General features: G+C 49.4%; 1 protein-coding gene across 1 annotated transcript; it reads left to right on the forward strand.

Annotated features, from left to right (window-relative positions):
- The first annotated feature begins 3,167 nt into the window (after positions 1-3,167).
- Positions 3,168-22,506, forward strand: LOC132386418 (uncharacterized). The gene is made up of 7 exons (XM_059958693.1): positions 3,168-3,219; positions 4,033-4,152; positions 16,275-16,391; positions 17,435-17,743; positions 20,095-20,231; positions 20,945-21,009; positions 22,317-22,506. The coding sequence occupies exons 1-7, from the start codon at positions 3,168-3,170 to the stop codon at positions 22,504-22,506; spliced, it is 990 nt and encodes a 329-aa protein (XP_059814676.1).
- The last annotated feature ends 512 nt before the right edge of the window (positions 22,507-23,018 follow it).

The raw sequence follows: 23,018 nt of genomic DNA on the forward strand, positions 1-23,018 counted from the left end.
CCTTGCCCCCGTCACTCTTTGTTTCCCCCGTCAGCTCGCCCTCTGCTTTCTCCCTCTCATCCCTAAATTCTCTTCAAATATCCCCCGCCGCTTTCCCTCCTCTCTATACCCATTCTATCCTACATCTGACCGTACCACCTTTATTTCAGCTCCTCGCTCCCTGCCCCCATTACCCATTTATCTCTCTCCGATCTCCACATCCTTCCCTCACCCCCCTCCCGTCAATCTCCCCACTCTCACAGTTCCTCCCCCCGCCCTCTCATCTCTCGAGAACACGCACTTTCACACCCTCAAACTGCCTCCTGCCCGGCTCGTCCTCTCCAGCTCTCGGCCTCTCTCTTTATCAACAACTCATCTGGTTTTTGTTGGTGCCGGTCAAACTCCCCTGCAAACAAGGGCTCTTTTTGACAACGGTTACTTCCCCTTTCTGAGCTCAGAGACGCAGAGAATCCTCGACAGAATGGATGACAGCGAGACTTACATCAATGTAATGTTCACACAAACGGACTCAGAGACTCCTTCCCGATGTGTGAGAGGGGGCAGAAAGTGATGAGGAAGGAGCTTCTCTCTGTCTGACCCCGTGAATACTGTTGAACACTGCATGGTCTAAACATGGCTATCTGTTTCTCACGACTTCCTCTGGTGTAAATTTGGTGTAAATCTGAGAGAGAGAGAGAGTCTGTGATGAGTTGTTCATTCATTTCACTCGGAGGGAGGGAGTGAGAGAAAGGGAGTGAGAGACTGTGAGCAGATGTTCATTTCAATCGGAGGGAGGGGTTGAGAGAGAGACAGAGACAGAGAGAGAGACTGTGAGGAGTTGTTCATTTCACTCGGAGGGAGGGTGTGAGAGAAAGAGAGAGAGATAGAGAGAGTGTGATTAATTGTTCAATTCACTCTGAGGGAGGTGTTGAGAGAGACAGAGAGAGAGACTGTCAGGAATTGTTCACTTCAATCGGAGGGAGTGAGAGAGAGAGAGAGAGAGAGAGAGAGAGAGAGAGAGAGAGAGAGAGAGAGAGAGAGAGAGAGAGAGAGAGAGGGGGAGAGAGAGAGAGAGAGGCTGTGAGGAGTTGTTCATTTCACTCTGAGGGAGAGGGCTCGCTTGCTTGGCTGTTTGTCCCTGGGGCCGTTGGTTTCCCGCGAACAGAGGGTCTGAATCGCCGGCGATGAGGAGAAGTGGGAAGGTCCGACGGTCAAACTAGTAAACAACCGCGGGTGGGCGGGGGTGTGTCGAGGGGATAAAATTCACCTGGTCAACACAGCCTCTGCATGGGTGACACATATCCTTTGTTACAATTCTTCTTCACTCGTCTCATCACTCTCTAATTCCCTTCTTCCACTCCTTTCTCTGTCTCTTCTCTTTCTATCCCCTGCACTCCTCCTCCCCCTCTGTAACCCTCTTTCTCCTCGCTCACTTACTGTTCTCCCAATCTATGTCCCTTTTTCGCTCTCTCTCTCTTTCTCCCGTCACCTCCTCTCTGCTTTCTCCCTCTCACCCCTAAATTCTCTGCAAATATACCCCGCCGCTTCCCCCTATCTGTACCCATTCTCTCCAGCATCTAACACTCCCCCTTTTTCACTCCGCTCCTCCCTCTCCTGCCCGCTGTCACTCAGTTCTCCCTCTCTGCCCGCTGTCACCCAGCTTTCCTTCTCTCACTTCCCCCATACGCCCTCATTCTGCACTCCTCCTCTTTCTCCCCAATCTCACAAATCCCCCCCTGCTATTCTCACCTCTCGAGAACACGCACTCTCACACCCTCAAACTGCTTCCTGCCCGGCACCTCCTCCCCTGCTCTCGTCCTCTCTTTATCAGCCCTTCATCTGGTTTTTATTGGTGCCGGTCAAACTCCCTTGTAAACACGGGCTTCCTTTGTCAACGGTTACTTCCCCCTTCTGAGCTCAGAGACGCAGAGAATCCTCGACAGAATGGACGACAGCGAGACTTACATGAATGTGACGTTCACAAAAACGAACTCAGAGACTCCTTCCCGATGTAAGGGGGACTGAAATACGTTGCGAGGGAGATTCAGTTTTTGCTTGACCACGGGGGTGTGTGATGGGTCGATGCAGAGCGAGATTCGCACTGTGTCTGACACCGAGAGTGTGTGATGAAATGGTGTGGAGGGAGATTCACTCTGTGTCTGAGCCTAGGAATGTGAAATGGGACGGTGTGGAAGGAGCTTCAATCTGTGTCTGACCTAAGGAGTGTGTGATGGGACGGAGTGGAGGGAGATTCACTCTGTGTCTGACCCCGGGAATGTGTGATGGGACGGTGAGGAGGGAGATTCACTCTGTGACTGACCCCGGGAGTGTGTGATGGGACGGTGTGGAGGGAGATTCGCTCTGTGTCTGACACTGGGAGTGTGTGATGGGACGGTGAGGAGGGAGATTCACTCTGTGTCTGACCCCGGGAGTGTGTGCTGGGACGGCGTGGAGGGAAATTCACTCTGTCTGTTCCGGGGAGTGTGTGATTGGACGGTGTGGCGGGAGATTCACTCTGTGTCTGACACTGGGAGTGTGTGATGGGACGGTGACGAGGGAGATTCACTCTGTGTCTGACCCCGGGAGTGTGTGCTGGGACGGCGTGGAGGGAGATTCACTCTGTCTGTTCCGGGGAGTGTGTGATGGGACGGTGTGGAGGGAGATTCACTCTGTGTCTGACCCCGGGAGTGTGTGCTGTGTCGTTGTGGAGGGAGATTCATTCCGTGTCTGAACCCGAGAGTGTGGAATGGGACTGTGCGCTGGAGCTTCACTCTATGTCTGACCCTCAGTCTTCTGTCTCCAGCTGAACCTGATGTATCCTACGTGGAAGTTAATTTCAAGACCCCCTCAGCGCCCAGGGTCCGAACAGATCGAGGTCAGTTTCAACTTTGTTAGTTTGTCCCTGTTTAGGTGACGTGTCCAAACCTGTCGAGAGATCTCAGGTCAAACGCACAGTTTACCCAAATTATTCCTTGTTTGAGAATAACACGGAGGGAACTCGTGAGAGAAGGAAGAGCGGGGAACTCTCTTTGATGGTCGGTGCGGAGTATTGCGCCCTGGGAGGGGCGGATTAGATGTAGCGCCGTCGGATGGAGTGTGGAGGGAGTGCTGTGGAAAGCTGGCATGGTATAGGGCGAGTGGAGGAAGGGCCGATAAGGAGCAAGCTCTGTCTCGCGGGTTTGGTGGAAATGAGTCAGTGTCGTGCCGTTGTGGTGAGGAGGGAGCACAGTGGAAGAGACGGTGAGGAGCGGGTGCGGTATAAAACCTTAACCCCTCTCTCCCTTTTCTAACCCCACTCTCTGTTCCCCCTTTCCCCTTCTCTCACCCGGACTCTACTCTGCCTCCCTCCCCTGTCTCTTTCTCACTCTTTTTCCCCTGCTGTCTCCCAGTGTCCCCTTCTCTTCGCCCTCTCTCATTGCCCCCGTGTCTCCTCTATCACAGTCACGGTCTCTACCTCTCTCGGTCTCCCCCTCTCACTCTTTCGCTCTATCTCTCCTCATTCTTATACCCCCGTCTGACCGCCCGTTCTTCCCACCCCTCCCTGTCGCTGTTTCCCGCTCATCTCCCCTCACGCCTTCCCCTCCTCACTATCCACCCCTCTCTCCTGCACACGACGCTCTGCCACCCTCGATCTTTCCCCTCTCGTTGAAATTCTCGATCTCGTTACCACTTCCATCCTCTCTCTTCTCATTCCCCTCCATTCATCTCTCACACCTCTCACTCCGCTTTCCCCTCTACCCACTTACTCTCACTCTCTCCCCTTTCCCCGTTCTCCGTCGCAGTTCATTCTGTTGCATTTTCCTGCGCAATGCTAGCATCGCGCTCTCCCATCGTTGTCTGTCGTTATCGCTTTCTCTCTTTCTCTGCGTCCCTGTCCTCTCTCCACCATCCTCACTCTCTCTCGCTCGCTGTCTCACCTCTTCTCTCCTCCTCTCTTATGCCCCTTTCTCTTCCCTTACCCCTCGCTCTTCTGTCTCTCACCGACCCCCTCACCCAATCTCTACCGCTCTCACCCTCTTTCTTAACTGTTTTTTCTCTCCCTCTCTCTCCCAGACGCTGTGACCTCCACTTACTCAGAGCTGAACTTTTGGAAAGGGGAACCCCGCATCGATGAGGACGAAGGTCCTCCCATTTCCTCGGGATCCGGCGGAGTGTCGACCACTGCACAAACAGGTCAGAGTTCACAGCGATGACGTCAGTCTGGAGGGTCCCGTGTTCTAGTCGCAAGAGTCTTAGTTTCTAATACATCTGTCTCCTGTACCTGGACCATATCCCTCCAGACCCGTTATTCCATGTACCTGTCCAAGTTTTACATAAATATTAAGAGTGATCCTGCATTCATCACTTCATCCGGTAGGTCATTGCACACTCCCACCGCTCTCTATGTGAAGAAGCCCCATCCCCCCCCATGTTCCCTTTAAACTTTTCACACTTCACCCTTAACACATGTACTCTGCTTTTTTTTTTCTTCCCTAACCACAGTAGAGAAAGCCTGCTTGCATTCACTCTCTCTGTTCCCTTCACAATATTATAAGACCATACGGCAAAGGAGCAGCAGAAGGAAATTCGGCCCATCGAATCTGCTCATCCATTTTACCATGAGCTGATCCATTCTCCCATTTGTTCCCACTCCTCCGCCTTCTCAGTACAACCTTTGATGTTCTGGCTACTCAGATACCTATCAATCTCTGCCTTAAATACACCCCATGATTTGACATCTACTGCCGCCCTTGGCAACAAATTCCACAGATGCACCACCCTCTGGCTAAAAAGCAAATGATCTTCGCATCTCTGTTCTGAATGGGAGCCCTTCAATCCTTCAGTCATGCCCTCTCGTACTGGACTCCCCCGCCATGGGAAACAACTTTGCCACATCCACTCTGTCCGGGCCTGATGATTTATCCACTCTGACTTGCCTCAACACCATTCTCCTTCAGGGACCGAGGGTAAACCCTGTCAGGGCCTGGAGATTTATCCACTCTGACTTGCCTCAACACCAGTCTCCTTCAGGGACCGAGGGTAAACCCTGGCAGGGCCTGGGGATTTATCCACTATGACTTGCCTCAGCACCATCCTCGTTCAGGGACCGAGGGTATACACTGTCAGGGCCCGGGTTGTTATATATTCTGACTGGCCTCAACACAAGTCTCCTTCAGGGACCGAGGGTAAACACTGTCAGGGCCCGGGGTGTTATCTATTCTGACTGGCCTCAACACCAGTCTCCTTCAGGGACCGAGGGTAAACCCTGGCAGGGCCTGGGGATTTATCCACTCTGACTTGTCTCAACACCAGTCTCCTTCAGGGACCGAGGGTAAACCCTGGCAGGGCCTGGGGATTTATCCACTATGACTTGCCTCAACACCAGTCTCGTTCAGGGACCGAGGGTAAACACTGTCAGGGCCCGGGGTGTTATCTATTCTGACTGGCCTCAACACCAGTCCCCTTCAGGGACCGAGGGTAAACACTGTCAGGGCCCGGGGATTAATCCAGTCTGACTTAAGTCAACACTAGTCCCCAAGGACCGAGGGTAAACCCTGTGAGGGCCCAGGGATTTATCCACTCTGATTTGCCAACACCAGTCTCCTTCAGGGACCGAGGGTAACCCTGTCACGGCCCTGGGATTTATCCACTCTGACTTGCCTCAACACCTGTCTCCTTCAAGGACCGAGTGTAAACCGTGTCAGGGCCTGGGGACTTATCCACCCTGACTTGCCTCAAGACAACAATCACCTCCTCCTCTTCAACCTCTATAGGTTCCATGACATCACTACTTGTTTCGCTCATTTCCATAGGCTCCTTGTCAGTTTCCTTAGTAAATACAGATGCAAAACAAACATTTAAGTTCTCTGCCATTTCTTTTGGTTCCATACGGAGCCGACCACTCAGATTTTCAAGAGGGGCAATTTTATCCCTTTCTATCCTTTTGTACTTAATATACCTGCAGAATCTCTTAAGATTATTCTTCACCTTGACTCCCGGAACAACCTCATGTCTTCTTTTAACCCTCCTGATTTCTTTCTTAAGCATTTTCTTGCACTTTTTGTTCTCCTCGAGAATCTCATTTGTTCCTTGTTTCCTATACATGTCATACATTCTCTCTTTTTCTTAATCAGAGTTCTAATATACCGAGAGAACCAAGCTTCCTTAATCTCATTCACTTTGCCGTTAATCCTGTTAGGAACATACAAACTGTGCACGCTCAAAAGTTCTCCTTTGACGGCCTCCCAATTACCAATCACATCCTTGCCAGAGAACAACCTGTCCCAATTCACGCGTTTTAGATCCTTTTTCGTTTCATCAAATTTGGACTTTTCACAGTTTAGAATTTCAACCCGAGGACCAGATCTATCTTTATCCATGATCAAGTTGAAACTAATGGCGGTATGATTACTGTCGCTCGGTGTTTCCCCACGCATACTTCCGTCAGCTGTCTTAACTCGTTTCCTAATAGGAGATCTAAAATTGCATCCTCTCTAGTTGGTACCTCTACATATTGATATAGAAACCTTTGCTGAAGGCATTATAAAAACACGGAACCGTCTGGAACTTTAATAGTATGGGAGGCACAATCAATATGTGGATAATTAAAATACCCTAATAACTTTTTGTTTCCTGTAGTTGTCTGCTCTCTCTCTGCAGATTTGATCCTCTAATTCTCACTGACCGTTGTGTGGTTTATAATACAACACCATTAATGTGGTCATCATGTCTTTCCTGCTTCTCAGCTCCACACATATGGCCTCAGTAGCCGAGCGCTCTAATTGTCTTGCTTGAGCACTGTTGTAACATTTTCCCTGACTAGCAATGTCACCACCCCCACCCCCGCCCTTCATCCCTCTGCCTCTGTCACGTCTGAAACATCGAAACCCTGGAACATTAAGCTGCCGTCTTGCCCCTCCTGTAGCCAAGTTTCAGTAATTGCTATGATGTGATAATTCCACGCGTCAATCCACGCCCTTCAGGGACCGACGGTAAAACCTGTCAGGGCCCGGGATTTATCCACTCTGACCTGCCTCAACACCAGATTCCTTCAGGGACCGAGGGTAAACCCTGTCAAGGCCTGGGGATTTATCCACCCTGACTTGCCTCGACAACAAACACCTCCTCCTCTTCAACCTCTATAGGTTCCATGACCTCACTACTTGTCTCGCTCATTCCCAGAGCGAATTTACTAAGCTTGTCAGTTTCCTTATTAAATACAGATGCAAAAAAACATTTAATTTCTCCTCCATTTCTTTTGGTGCCATGCGCAGCCGACCACTTTGATTTTCAAGGGGACCAATTTTATCCCTTGCTATCGTTTTGCATTTAATATACCTGCAGGAGCTCTTAAGATTAACCTTCATCTTGACTGCCAGAACAAACTCATGTCTTCTTTTAACCCTCCTGATTTCTTTCTTAAGCATTTTCTTGCACTTTCTATACTCCTCAAGAATCTCATTTGCCCCTCGTTTCCTATACATGTCATACATTATCTCTTTATTTTATCAGAGTTTTAATACCCCGAGAGAACCAGGTTCCTTAATCTTATTCACTTTGCCTTTAATCTTGTTAGGAACATACAAACTCTGCACTCTCAAAAGTTCTCCTTTGTCGGCCTCCCACTTATCAATCACATCCTTGCCAGAGAACAACCTGTCCCAATCCACGGGTTTTAGATACTTTTTCATTTCAACAAATGTGGCCTTTTTCCAGTTTAGAATTTCAACCCGAGGACCAGATCTATCTTTATCTATGATCAAGTTGAAGCTAATGGCGCTTTGATCACTGTCCTCGGTGTTTCCCCACAAAGACTTCCGTCACCTGTCTTAACTCGTTTCCTAATAGGAGATCTAAAATTGCCTCCTCTCTCGTTGGTACCACCAAATATTGATATAGCAAACTTTGCTGAAGACATTATATAAACACTAAACCATCTGGACCATTAATAGTATGGGAATCCCAATCAATATGTGGAAAATTAGAATACCCTACAATCACAACTTTATGTTTCCTGCAGTTGCCTGCTGTCTCTCTGCAGATTTGCTCCTCCATTTATCACTGACTATTGTGTAGTCTATAATACAACTCCATTAACGTGGTCATCATGAATTTCCTGTTTCTCAGCTCCACCCATATGGCCTCGGTAACCAAGCACTTTAATCTATCCTGTTTGAGCACTGTTGTAACATTTTCTCTGATTTGCAATGTCACCACACCCTACCCCCACCCTGCATCCCTCTGCCTCTATCACGTCTGAAACATCTGAACCCTGGAACAGTAAGGTGCCGTCCTGCCCCTCCTGTAGCCAAGTTTCAATAATGGCTATGATGTGATAATTCCCCGTGTCAATCCACGCCCTCAGCTTGTCTGCCTTCCGGACAATACTCCTCGCATTGAAATAGACACACCTCCGAAGATTGTAAAACCCATACACAACACTTCAATTTCTGATTTTGCCTGAACTTTTAACACAATTGACTTCCACCCCCGCTCCATGATCTGCTCTGGCCCTCCAGTTCCCACCCCCTTCAAATCTAGTTTAAACCCTCCCCATTCAGCGCTCGTGGTTTTATATGTCTCTGTGAGGTCACCAATACGCTCCAAGAATTAAAGTCCCAAACTGCCCGACCTCTCTCCACAAATCAGTCCCTCGAAACTAGACAAAATCATTTTTCTCCTCTTTCGCTCTCCTCCACTTTCACATTACCCACCCCAAACTCTCTGCCCCTCCCGTACACCGTTATCCTCCTCGGCCTCCACCTATCTCCTCCTCTGCTCGGTTCCCGATTCGCCCCAAACACACTCTTAAAAAAAATCCCTGTCTTTCCCCTTCTAACTCCCTATCTCCCCTCTCTTCCTCCTCCGCCCCACACTCCTCCCCTATTATCTTCCCTCCTTTTTCCCGTCCCCCTCTCTCGTCCCTGTCTACTTCCTTTCTTACTAACAGCCCCTACCTCCCTCAGCTCTCTCGGCTCCTCGTCATCCACTCTCACCTCAATCCTGTGCCCTCTGTCTCCCGGCACCCCGGAGTAATGTAGCATCTCAGACCTTGTTAAAGTCTAGGTAGATTACATCTACTCCCCGTGCCTGATCCGTCCTTCCAGATCAAAGTAGCCCGACAGCTCTCCCTGGGTGTCAAGGCATCCAGTACCACTCTCCCTCCTCCATCTTCCACCCACCCTACTTCCCCACTCCCTCCCTCTCTCATCAGTTAATTCTTTCTCCGGTTCTCCCTCCCTTCCTCTCTTCCATCTCCCAGAATGATCAGCCATCTGCGATCTTGTGATTGCACTTGTTAAAGTCAGTGTACATTTTATCTGGCAATCAGGACAAGCGGGTCATCCGCAGTCAGGTCGGTCAGTCTAATCGCCCTAGACCTCACTCCATTATGCAGAGCAACCCAACAAATGCCTTATTGAAGTCCCTGCACATCATGCCAACTGCACTGTCTCATCAGCCGTCTTGGTTCCTCTCTCCAAAGACAGAAAACTGATATGTTCCCTTCGTGGACACTTGTCTACACTTCCTGCTGCCTCGGTGCAGCAGCCAGATTAATCATAGACCCCTACCCAGCACGGACCCTCCCATCGGCGGAGGGGGTGTGTTGGGGGTGGGATTGAGATATTAGATTACCGAACGGCCCCATAGAACGATCTGATGGACTCCTGACCTCACGATCGACCTCGTCGTGACCGCTTGCACCTAATCGTCTGCCTGCATTGTCCTCTCTCTGTAACTGTGACGCTTTACTCTGTATTCTGTGATTGTTTTACGCTGCTCTACAACTATGAAAGGGTTTGTATCTCTGGATGTAACTGGGACCTCGCCTGTCCGTGATGTATATAAATGATCTGGATTAAGTTGTAGAGGGGTGCTTTAGACACATAAAACATAGAAAACATACAGCTCAATACAGGCCCTTCGACCCACAGAGCTGTGCCGAACATGTCCCCACCTTAGACCTACCAAGGCTTTACCCATATCCTCTGTACTTCTCAGCTGGATGTAGCTATCGAGAGTCCTATAAAGACCGTATCATTTCCGCCTTCACCACCGCCGCCGGTAACCCATTCTACGCACTGACCACTCCCTGTGTAAAAAACTTACCCCTGACATCTCTTCTACACCTACTTCCAAGCTCCTTCAAACTATTCACTCTGGTGCTAACCATTTAAGCTCTGAATCAAAGCCTACATGATCGATACGATCAATGCCTCTCCTTATCTTGTGTACTACTATCAATTCATCTCTCATCCTCCATCGCTCCAAGGAGAAAAGGCCGAGTTGACTCAACCTATTCTCATAAGGCTTATTCCCCATTACAGGCAACATCCTTGTAAATCTATTACTGTTTCCAGGTCCTTCATATGGTGAGAACATTGAAAACCTACAGCACAATACAGGCGTTTCGGCTCACAAAGTTGTGCCGAACATGTCCCTACCTTAGAAATTACTCGGCTTACCGATAACCCTCTATTTTTGAACGTTCCACTTGCCTATCTAAAAGTTTCTTAAATGACCCTATCGCATCCGCCTCTAGCACCGTTGCAGGCAGTCCATCCCTCGCACTCACCACTGTCTGCGTAAAAAACTTACCCCTGACATCTCCTCTGTATCTATTCCACAGCACCTTAAACTTTTGTCCTCTTGTGGCAACCATTTCAGCCCTGACACCTCTCATGCTCCGTCGCTCCAAGAAGAAAACGCCGAATTCACTCAACCTATTCTCAGAAGGCATGCTCCTCAAACCAGGAAACCTCCTAGAAAATCTCCTTTGAATCCTCTCTATGGCTTCCAAATCCTTCCTTTAGTGAGACAACACGAACTGAGCACAGTACTCCATGTGGGGTCTGATCAGTGTCCTACATAACGGCAACATTACCTCTTAGCTGCTAAATTCAATTACACGATGATGGACAATGCAGCATATTCCTTTTTAACCACCGAGTCAACCGACGTAGTTGCATTCAGTGTCCTATGGACTCAGCCCCCAAGATCCCTCTGACCCTACACACTGCCAAGAGTCTGACCATTAATACTATATTCTGCCATCATATTTGACCTACCAAAATGAACCACCTCACACTTATCAGGGTGGAACTACATCGGTCACCTCTCAGCCCAGTTTTGCATCCTATCAATGTCCCGCTGTAACTTTTGACAGCCCTCCACTCTATCAACAACACCTCAAACCCTAGTTTCAGCAGCAAATTTATTAACCTATTCCTCCACTTCCTCATCCAGATCATTTATAAAAATCACAAAGGGAAGGTGGCCCAGAACAGATCCCTGAGGCACAACGCTTGTCACAGGCGTATATGCAAAATATGACCCATCTACAAGCATACTTTGTCTTTTGTGGACAAGCCAGTAATTGATCCACAAAGCAATATCCCCTTGGATCCCATGACTTCTTAATTTCTCAATAAGCCTTGCATGGGGTATCATATCAAATTCATATGCACTACATCTCCGGCTCTACCTCTATCAATGTGCTGGGTCACGTCCTCAAAAAATTATATCAGGCTGGTGAGGCACTACCTGCCCATTGATAAAGCCATGATACCTATTCCTATTCATATAAACTTCTCCGATTGTTCATAAATCCTGCATCTCAGGATCTTCTCCATCAAATAAGCAACCACTAAAGTAAGACTCACTGGCCTATAATTTCCTGGGCTATCCCTCCTCCATTTCTTGAATAAGGGAACAACATTCACAACACTCCAATCCTCTGGAAGCCCTCCCGTCCTCAGTGATGATGTAAAGGTCATTGCCAGAGGTTCAGCAATCTCCTACCTCGCTTCCCACAGTAGCCTGGGGTACATTCCGTCCTGTCCCGGTGACTTGTCCAACTTGATGCTTTCCAAAAACTCCATCACATCCTCTTTCTTAATTTCTACATTGTTCAGCTTTTTAATCCACTGCAAGTCATCCCTTTAATCCAGTCATTGGATTCTGGCATGGTGCCAGAGGACTGGAAAATTGAAAATGTCATTGCCCTCTTTAGAAAGGGAGAAGGCCGCAGAAAGGATATTATAGACCAGTTAGCCTGACCTCAGTGGCCGGGAAGATGCACAATTTAAATATTTCTGCCAGGGCCCCGGCAATTGCAAGACGAGTCTCCTTCAGGGACCGAGGGAATACCCTGTCAGGGCCTGGGGATTTATCTGCTCTGACTTGCCTCAAGACAGCAATCACCTCCTCCTCTTCAATCTCTTTAGGTTCCATGACCTCACTACTTGTTTCCCAAATTTCCATAGATAGCTTGTCAGTTTCTTTAGTAAATATAGATACAAAAATAAAATTAGGTTCTCCTCCATTCCTTTTGGTTCCATACGTAGCCGACCATTCTGATTTTCAAGACGATCAATTTTATCCCTTAATGTACTTTTGCTTTTACTATACCTGTGGAAGTTCTTAGGATTATTCTTCACCTTGACTGCCAAAGCAACATCATATCTTCTTTTAACCCTCCTGATTTCTTTCTTAAGCATTTTCTTGCACATTTTATGCTCCTCAAGAATCTCATTTGCTCCTTGTTTACTATATATCTCTCATACATCTTCCTCTTATTCTTCCTTATCAGATTTCCAATATCCCTCGTGAACCAAGGTTCCTTATTCTTATTCACCTTGCCTTTAATCCTGACAGCAATATACAAACTCTGCACTCTCAAGATGTCGCCTTTGAAGGCCTCCCACTTACCAATCACATCCTTGCCAGAGAACAACCATTCCCAATCCACACTTCCTAACCCATTTCATTAAATCTGGCCTTTTTCCAGTTTAGAACATCAACTGGAGGACCAGATCTATCTTTATCCATGATCAAGTTGAAACTAAAGGCGGTATGATCACTGTCCTTAGGTGTTTCCACTCACAGACTTCTGTCACCTGTCCTAACTTGTTTCCCAATAGGAGATCTAAAATTGCATCCTCTCTAGTTTGGATCTCCACATATTGATATAGAAAATTTTGCTGAAGATATTTTACAAACTCTAATCCATTTGGACCTTTAAAAGTGTAGGAATCCCAATCAATATGTGGAAAATTAAAATACCCTACTATCACAACTTTATGTTGACCGCAGTTGTCTGCTGTCTCTCTGCAGATATGCTCCTCCAATTCTCACTGACTATTGTGTGGTCTATAATACAACCCCATTAATTTGTCATCATGTCTTTCCTGTTTCTCAGCTCCACCCATATGGCCTCGGTAGCCAGGCGCTCTAATCTGTCCTGCCTGAGCACTGCTGTAATATTTTCCCTAACTGGCAATGTCACCAACCCCACCCCCACCTTCATCCCTCTCCCTCTATCACGTCTGAAACATTGGAACACCGGAAAATTAAGCTGCCGTCCTACCCTTCCTGTAGCCAAGTTTCAGTAATGACTATGATGTGATAATTCTACGTGTTAATCCACGCTCTCAGCTTGTCTGCCTTCCGGACAATACTCCTCGCATTGAAATAGACACACCTCAGAAGATTGTAACACCCATACACAACACTTCAATTTCTGACTTTGCATGAACATTTAACACAATTTATTTCCACCCCCGCTCCATGATCTGTTCTGGCCCTCCAGTTCCCACCACCCTGCAAAGCCTGTTTAAACCCTCCCCATTCAGCGCTCGTGGTTTTATACGTCTCTGTGAGGTCACCACTACGTTCCAAGAATTAAAGTCGCAAATGCCCGACCTCTCTGCACAAATCAGTCCCTCGAGACCAGAAAACATCCACTTTTTCCTCCCCTCTCTTCCCCTTTCATATTACCCACCCCACACTCTCTGCCCCTCTCGTACACCCTTATCCTCCACCTCCACCAATCTCCTCCTCTACTCTGTTCCCGATTCGCCCCAACCACTCTCTTAAAAAAAAATCCCCGTCTCTGACCTTCCATCTCCCCAATCTTCACCCTCCGCCCCACTCTTCTCCCCTATTATCTCCCCTCCTTTTCAACTTCACCCTCTCTTGTCCCTGTATACATCCTTTCTCACTAACACCCCCCTCCCTCCCACAGATCTCTCTCCTCCTCGTCATCCACTCTCAGCTCAATCCTGTGCCCTCTGTCTCCCGGCACCCCAGAGTTCTGTACCATCTGAGACCTTGTTAAAGTCTAGCTGGATTCCATCTACTCCCCGTGCCTGATCAGTCCATCCCGATCATATTAGCCCGACATCCCTCCCTGGGTCTCGCGCCATCCAGCATCCCTCTCCCTCTTCCAACCTCTCTACCTAACTCTCTACTTACCCCTCTCCCTCCCTCTCTTACCGCTCCTTCGGCCCAGAAAGCAGTGACGAACTCCCTAGGAGATACCGCCTCCACCACCAGCGCCCGCAGCCCATTCTGCGCACTCACCACTCTCTCTGTAAAAAAAGAAAATCCAAGCTACATAAAACCGCGCCCTCTCGTGCTAGCCATTTCAGCCGTGGATCAAAAGCCTCGGAATATCCACACGATCAACTCACTCATCATCTTATACACGTCTATCAGGTCACCTCTCATCTTCCTTCGCACCAAGGTGAAAACGCCGAGTTCACTCAACCGATTCTCATAAGCCATCCTCCCCATTCCAGGCAACACCCTTGTAAATCTCCTCTGCACCCTTTCTATGGCTTCCTTGTAGTGAGGCGACCAGAACTGAGCAAGGTGGGTCTGACCAGTGTCCCTTATAGCTGCAACATTATCTCTTTGCTCTTAAATGTATAAAAAATGATCTGGATGAAATTGTAGATGGGTGCGTTAGCAGGTTAGCTGACGATACGGCGAGAGCGTGGTGCTGTGGAGAGCGGAGAAGACTGGACAAGAATTCAGTGTGACGTAGATCAGTTACAGATATGGTTTGGAGACCGGGCCAATGGAGCTTAACCCGGACAAACCTAAAATGTTGCCCCTTGATAGGTCAAATGAAAGAAATGTCACTCTATCAGAGCCAAGACCCTAAACAGTGTTGAAACATAGAAGCATAGAAAACCTATAGCACAGCAGAAGCCCTTCGGGTGATAAAGATGTGCCGGACATGTCCTTGGTATAGATGGGCAGAGGATCGTGGGCTCCATGTTCATACCCCCCGAACGAAATTAGCCTCACAGGTAGATAGGGCTGTTAAGAAAGCTTATCTGTGTTCGCTTTCATAAATCGAGGGATAGACTTTAAGTTAATGATGCAGCTCTATAAAACTCTGTTTAGGCCACACCTGGCGTACTGTGTCCAGTTCTGGTCGCCTCACTAGAGGAAGGATGTTGAAACATTGGAAAGGGAACAGAGGAGATTTAGCAGGATGCTGCCTGCTTTAGAGAGTGTGCATTATCATCAGAGATTAAGGGCGCTAGTGCTTTAATCTCCGGAGAGAAGGAAGATGAGAGGAGACATGATAGAGGTGTACAAGCTATTAAGAGGAATAGACAGAGTGGACAGCCAGCTCCTCTTCCCCAGTGCACCACTGCTCAATACAAGAGGAAATGTCTTTAAGGTAAGGGGAGGGAAGTTCAAGGGGGATATTAGAGGAAGGTCTTTCTCTCAGACAGTGATTGGTGCGAGGAATGCACTGCCTGAGTCAGTGGTGGAGGCAGATACACTAGAGAAGTTTAAGAGACTACTAGACAGGTATGTGGAGGAAATTAAGATGCGGGGGTTTTACATGGGAGGCAGGGTTAGAGGGTCGGCACAACATTGTGGGCCGAAGGGCCTGTACTGTGCTGTGTTGTTCTATGTTCTTCCCTTAATTAGTCGGGGCACTGAGTTCAAATGTCAGAGAGTTTTGTGGTGACTTCATAAAAATCACTGGTTAGGCCGAATCCGGCGCATTCTGTACAGTTCCAGTCACACAGTGTTGAAACATAGGAACACAGAAAACGTACAGCACAACACCGGCCGCTCGGAGCACAATGCTGTGCCGAACATGTCCTTACATTAGATGGGATGAGGATCCTGGGGTCCATGTTCACAGCTCCCTAAACGTGGCTGCACAGTTTGGTGGGATGGTGAAGAAGTCCTATGGCATTCTTGCCTTTATTAGTCGGGTCACTGAGTACAAATGTCAGGGAGTTATGTGGCAACTTTATAAAAATCACTAGTCAGACTGAATCAGTCGTATTGTATACAGATCTGGTCACCCCATTATCGGAAGGATGTCAGGGCGTTGGGGAGCCTCCGGAGACGTTTAACAGGACTCTGCAGGGACTCGATGCCATGTGTTACAACGAGAGGTCGGACACCTGGGTCGCTTCCCTGTAGCTGAGGGTGGGAGGGAGGGAGTCCCAGTGGGGACACGGCTGATTTCACACACACACCCAATGTTCTCTCTACAGGTGCGGAGAAACAGGAGCCGGAACAGAACATCGAAAACAGAATGGAGCTTAAGATCTACCTGCTCTGCTTCGTTACGTTCGCCCTGGTCGCGATAGTGGCCGGGCTCTCGATCTATGGTAAGTGGAACGGGCTCTGGGTGCAGTCATACCGCAAACAAGCAGAGTGGAATGAAATGTTACCTCAAAAAAGCTCACCCTGACACCGACACGCCATTCACCGTGACGTGGAAACGGCCCTCACAGTGACAGGGACACTTTTCTCACTGTGACAGTGACACGACCGTCACCGTGACAGCGACAGGCGTCTCACCGTGATACAGACGTTACCCTCAACATAGCATAGAGAAGACCCTCACCATTATTATGACAGTACCGTCACATCGTGCACGACAGTACATTCACCGTGACACCGACACACCTCTCACTGTTACACGGACTCAGCCTTCACCGTAAGAGCTACACAACCTTCTCCGTGACATCGACACTCCCCTCTCCGTGACACCAACATACCCCATAGTGACCCGGACACTCTCCACACCGGGACACCGACTCCCCCTTTACTGTGGCACCAATACTCCCCTGAAAGTGACACCGAAACTGCGAACTGTGACACCGACACTCCCCTCACTGTGACAGCGACGTACCTCTCACCATGACACTTACTCGCAACACACCGTGACTTCAAGCCCACACCATTACACCGACACTCCCTCTTACCTTGACACTTACACACCCCACACCGTAACATTGACACTGATCATCGTGACACCGACACTTCTCTCACTGTGACACTGACACAAACCTCTCCATGTCACTGATGCACCACCCTGCGTGAAACCTTCACACCGCACACGCTGACATCGACAGGCTCCTCATTGTGACACAAACATTTCCCACACTGTGTCACAGAGAGGTCCATCACTGTGACACTCACTGACCCCTCACTGTGACACCGCCACACACCTCACTGTGAATCCGCCACATCTCACTGTGACATTCACACACACCTCACTGTGACACCGACACTCCCCACACCGTGACATCGACACTCCTCAGGTCTCGTCCCAGACAGATTTCTCACTGTGACACAGACACTCCACACACTGTGACACCGACTCACTTCACACCGTGTCACTGACACCCTTTCCTATCACTCTCAGTATCACAGACTCGTCAGTCTCTGATCACCTCCGAGCGAAACTACCGGAGACTTTGGGAGCAACATCAGGAGATGAACAGGACCCAGCGCCAATGTCAACAGAAAGTCCATGAGTTGAACTCAACCCTTGAATCCAGGACATCTGACAACTCCCGGCTGGATCACCCCCAGAGAACCTGTCTGAGCAATCTCTCGGAGCTGAATCGAACGCACAGCGATCTCCGTCATCGGTTCAATCAGCTCGAAATGAAGAATGGAAACATCACCAGAAACATAGCTCAGGTTTGCCAGTACCTCAACAGGAGAAGAGGTGAGAGGACATTCCACGTTTCAACTGCTCCATATAACAGGGTGCGAGGAAATGGAGAGACTTGGAGGAAATGGAGAGTTTCTCTCCAACACTTACCCCAGGAGATTGCGATGGGACGGTGTGGAGGGAGCTTCACTCTGTGTCTGACCCCTGGAGTATGTGATGGTACAGTGTGGAGGGAGCTTCACTCTGTGTCTGACCCCTGGAGTATGTGATGGTACAGTGTGGAGGGAAATTCAATCTGTGTCTGACCCCGGGAGTGTGTGACGGGATTGTGTGGAGGGAGATTTACTCTCTGTCTGACCCGGGAGTGTGTGATGGGACGGTGTGGAGGGAGCTTTAACAGTAAATACTCTGCAGATGCTGGGGTCAAATGAACACGCACAACACTTGTGGAATTCAGCAGTTCGAGCAGCTTCCATGGAAACGAGCAGACAAACTTTTATGGCCGAGACCCTTCGTCAGGACTGGGCGGTGGGCCGGGTGTCAGCCGTGTGTTGCAGGGGCTCTATAGCGAACGTAGGGGAGGGTGGGAAGGAGAAGGCCGGTGCCAGGTGAAAACCAGTAAGGGGAAAGATCAAGCTGTGGGGGAAGGGAAGCAGCGAGGGGATAAGCAGGAAAGCTGAAGAAGGAATGTACTTCGAAAGCACAATGGGCAGTAGAAGCAGGCGGAACCATGAGGGACTTGATAGCCATCTGAAGTAGGAGGCGCAGTGAAAGTGGGATTGGGGAAGGGAGGGGGAGGGAATTACCGGAAGGTGGAGATTTCAAGGGAGTTTCGTTCAATGTCTGAGTCTGTACAGGGTACAGTGAGGAAACAGCGGCACCAAGCGTCTGATCGCGAGAGTGAGTGATCTGGCCGGACGGGTATTTCAAAACATCACTCTGTGTCTAACCCTGACGGTGTGAAGAATTGATTGACATCTCCGTGATAGCTCGAAAGGAGCGGGATTCGCTAGTTAACAACTAGAATAAAAGATTTGACAGATGAAGTGAAGTTCGCTCTGCATCTGATCCCAGAATTCAATGAAGGCATAGTGTGTCTAACCCCGGGACTTTGTGATTGGACGCTGTAGAGGGAGTTTCACTCAGTGTCTGTCGCGGGGAGTGTGCGATGGGACGGTGTGGAGGGAGATTCACTCAGTGTCTGTCGCGGGGAGTGTGCGATGGGAAGGTGTGGAGGGAGATTATTTCTGTGTCTAACCACGGCAGTGTGTGATGGGGCGGTGTGGAGGGAGATTCACTCTGTGTCCGATCACCGGAGTGTGTGATGGGATGGTGTGGAGAATGTTTTACTCTGTGTCTGACCCCGGGAGTGTGTGATGGATCGGTGTGGAGGGAGATTCACTCACTGTCTGACCCGTTTGTGTGTGATGCGACGTTGTGGAGGAAGATTCACTCTGTGTCTGACCCCAGGAGTGTGTGATATGAGGGTGTGGAGGGAGATTCGCTCTGTGTCTGACCCAGGGAGTGCGATGGGACGGTGTGGAGGGAGATTGACTCTGTGTCTTGCACGGGGGTCTGTGATTGGTTGGTGTGGAGGGAGATTCACTCTGTGTCTGACCCCAGGAGTGTGTGATGGGATGGTGCGGTGATAGATTCATTCAGTGACTGAACCCAGGATTGTGTGATGGGACAGTGTGGAGGGAGCTTCACTCTTTGTCTGACCCCGGGAGTGTGTGATGGGATGGTGTGGAGGGAGATTCACTCTGTGTCTGACCCCGGGAGTGTGTGATGGGACGTTGTGGAGGGAGATTCACTCTGTGTCTGACCCCAGGAGTGTGTGATATGAGGGTGTGGAGGGAGATTCGCTCTGTGTCTGACCCAGGGAGTGCGATGGGACGGTGTGGAGGGAGATTGACTCTGTGTCTTGCACGGGGGTCTGTGATTGGTTGGTGTGGAGGGAGATTCACTCTGTGTCTGACCCCAGGAGTGTGTGATGGGATGGTGCGGTGATAGATTCATTCAGTGACTGAACCCAGGATTGTGTGATGGGACAGTGTGGAGGGAGCTTCACTCTTTGTCTGACCCCGGGAGTGTGTGATGGGATGGTGTGGAGGGAGATTCACTCTGTATCTGACCCCGGGAGTGTGTGATGGGATGGTGTGGAGGGAGATTCACTCTGTATCTGACCCCGGGAGTGTGTGATGGGACGGTGTGGAGGGAGATTCACTCTGTATCTGACCCCGGGAGTGTGTGATGGGACGGTGTGGAGGGAGATTCACTCTTTGTCTGACCCCGGGAGTGTGTGATGGGATGGTGTGGAGGGAGATTCACTCTGTGTCTGATGCCAGGTGTGTGTGCTGTGACGGACAGAGGGAGATTCACTGTTATTTGTTCGAAATTTCCAGACAAAACCCTTTCCCAGGACAGGATCGCAGTCGATTGTTATTTCATATCCACGTTGGAAACGTCTTACGATGAGGCGAAACAAAATTGTTCTAACTCTGATTCAAATCTTCTTGAAATAAACTCAAAAGCGGAAGAGGTAAGTATCAGGTCGATGGAGATGTATCTACACCAAAGTGCAGTTCCTCGACTTAACCACGTCACATACTCCCGGGCTCAGACTCAGTGTGAATCTCCCTCCACTCTGTCCCATCACACACTCCCGTGGTCAGACGCAGAGTGAATCTCTCTTCACACCGTCCCATCACATAATCCCGGCTCAGACACAGTGAATCTCCCTCCACACCGTCCCATCACATACTCCCGGGCTCAGACACAGAGTGAAGCTCCCTCCACACGGTCCCATCAAACACTCCCGGGCTCAGACTCAGTGTGAATCTCCCTCCACTCTGTCCCATCACACACTCCCGTGGTCAGACGCAGAGTGAATCTCTCTTCACACCGTCCCATCACATAATCCCGGCTCAGACACAGTGAATCTCCCTCCACACCGTCCCATCACATACTCCCGGGCTCAGACACAGAGTGAAGCTCCCTCCACACCGTCCCATCACATACTCCCGGGTTCAGACACAGAGTGAAACTCCCTCCACACCGTCCTATCACGCACTCCCGTGGTCAGACACAGAGTGAATCGCACTCCACACCGTTCCATCACACACTCCCGAGGTCAGACACAAAGCGAAGCTCCCTCCGCACAGTGCAGTCACACTCTCGGGGAGTTAGTCAAAGATGACGCTACTGAAATTTTGCTCAAATTCAATCACTAATGACTGCAATTAAATTTCGCAGAGTTTTGTTAAGAAAGCTGTCCGCGAAAAACGCAGTTCCTACTGGATTGGAAAATGCCTAGCCGGGTGAGATTTGGGGTCACGCAAGTTTTCTGAGGAGATAATTGGTCGTGCGGTTCGATTGGGTAATGATACAGTCTGCGAGAAGATAGTCCGCAATGGCTTCAATTTACGGTCTGGCACAGGGATTGGGAAAGAAAGCGGGAAGGGGGATTATTTTAAGGAATGTGAAGTTCTGTGTGGAGCGTGTGGCAATTTGCAGCAATTTGTGGACAGAGAACCGTCTGTTTGGAGAGAGTTGGGGCTGTTTAGGGACTGACAGAAGTCAATGAAGTGGACGTGTGTGTGTGTGTCAGTTGGAGTATTTTTGTGAGGGCCTCCGTGGGGAGGAAGTGCGACACAGGGATTAAGTTGGGAGACACAGGTCTGTGGGGAGAGTGTGGGTAATTGGATTCGTTTTCGGAACTGACACGTGCTGTTGGTAGAGTGTGTCTGACTGAATTATTTTGGGGACTGACGTGGAGTGTCGGAAGAGAGTGGAAAGAGGCAGTGATTTGATGTCTGGCACAGTCCCGTCGGGAGATGTTTGGGGAGTGGGATTATGTTGGGGACTGACACGGGACTGTGGGGAGCGCGTGGAGCTGTGAAGCTCTTTTGGGAACTGAGACAGGTTGCGGCAGAGAGTGAGGCAGTGCGTGTACCTTGTGGACTGACACAGATCTCGGATTAGTTTGGACATTGACAGACTTCTGTGGGAAGAGAGTGGGAATTGGGAGTGTTTTGGTTTCTGACACAGGTCTCGAACACGAAGGCTGGGCAGTGGGATTATTTCCGGGACTGACACGGGCCTGTGGGGGGAGAGTGCGAAATGCGAGTGTTTTGGGGACCGACACGGGGCGGTGTGGAGAAAGTGAGTCAGTGTGTGTTCCTTGGACCGACACTGATCTGTGCGGAGAGAGCGGGAGGTCAGAGTGTGTTGGGGTATAAAGCAGGCCTGTGGGGTACCGCTGAAGCAGTGGGAGTATTTTGGAGACTGATATAGGTCCATGGGGAGAGGGTGCAGCTATGGGTGTATTTTAGGGCCTGTGGGGAGAAGAGGGGGCACTGGTATTACTCTGGGATCTGTCTGTGGGGAGAAAGTGGGGCATGGCGTTAAATTGGGGACTGACGCAGGGCTATAGGGAGAGCGCGAGTAAGTGGGAGTATTCTGGACGTTGACACAGGGCTGTGCTGGGGAAGTGGGGAATTGTGAGATTTTGGGATCTGTCACAGGTCAGTGGTGAGGGTGTGCGTCAGTTATTTTGGGGACTGACTTAAGGCTCTCTGCTGGAGGAGTGTTGTCCCTTTTCAACTTGTTTCCTCCTGCTTGACAGGAACGTGGCCTCTAATGTGTTGTACATGAAGAAGGATGGAAAGTTCGAATGCAGTAAATGTAAACGTAACAGTTGTAAAAATGCTCAGCACCATTTCATCTGTGAAAAGTCTGCACATTTGTGCCCGGATATTTCTCAAAAGATCCCGGATCTCTGTCAACAGCCAGTGGGACCGACTTCAATCAAATGACAACATCCTCTTTCTCCCCATCTCTGTCTTCGACTGTCACTGACACATCCTCTCCTCCCTAACCTATTCTGCTCCCTCCTTCTATAGCTCTTTTACTGGCCATCTCTCCTTCTGTTTACTCTCGTCCCTCTAAACTCTCTCTCTCACTCATCCTCCTCCACTCCCGCCTTCTCTATTGCATCCGCATTTTCCTTCCTCTCACTTTCTGCACACCCTCTCCCTTAACTCTTCTCTCTTCTTTCACACTCTATTCCCCCATTCTCCACTCCCTCTCTGCCCTTCTCTTCCCATTTCAATATTTCATTTATCTAATCCCAATCCTTTTCACTTTTCTCTTTCGAGCTGCTCTCACCTCCATCATGTCACTGATGTTCTCGATACCCCAGTGCTGGGGAAATAGAGTGCCTTTTCCGTGTCCCTCGTGGTTTTCAACACCTATGTAAGGTCACAGAATAAAGCCTAAAAATTCCAGACCTCAGTCCATAATTCAGTCCCTCGTGTCCTCGTAAATC

This window comes from Hypanus sabinus, unplaced genomic scaffold (assembly GCF_030144855.1).
Source record: "Hypanus sabinus isolate sHypSab1 unplaced genomic scaffold, sHypSab1.hap1 scaffold_1151, whole genome shotgun sequence".
Classification (NCBI taxonomy): Eukaryota; Metazoa; Chordata; class Chondrichthyes; order Myliobatiformes; family Dasyatidae; genus Hypanus; species Hypanus sabinus.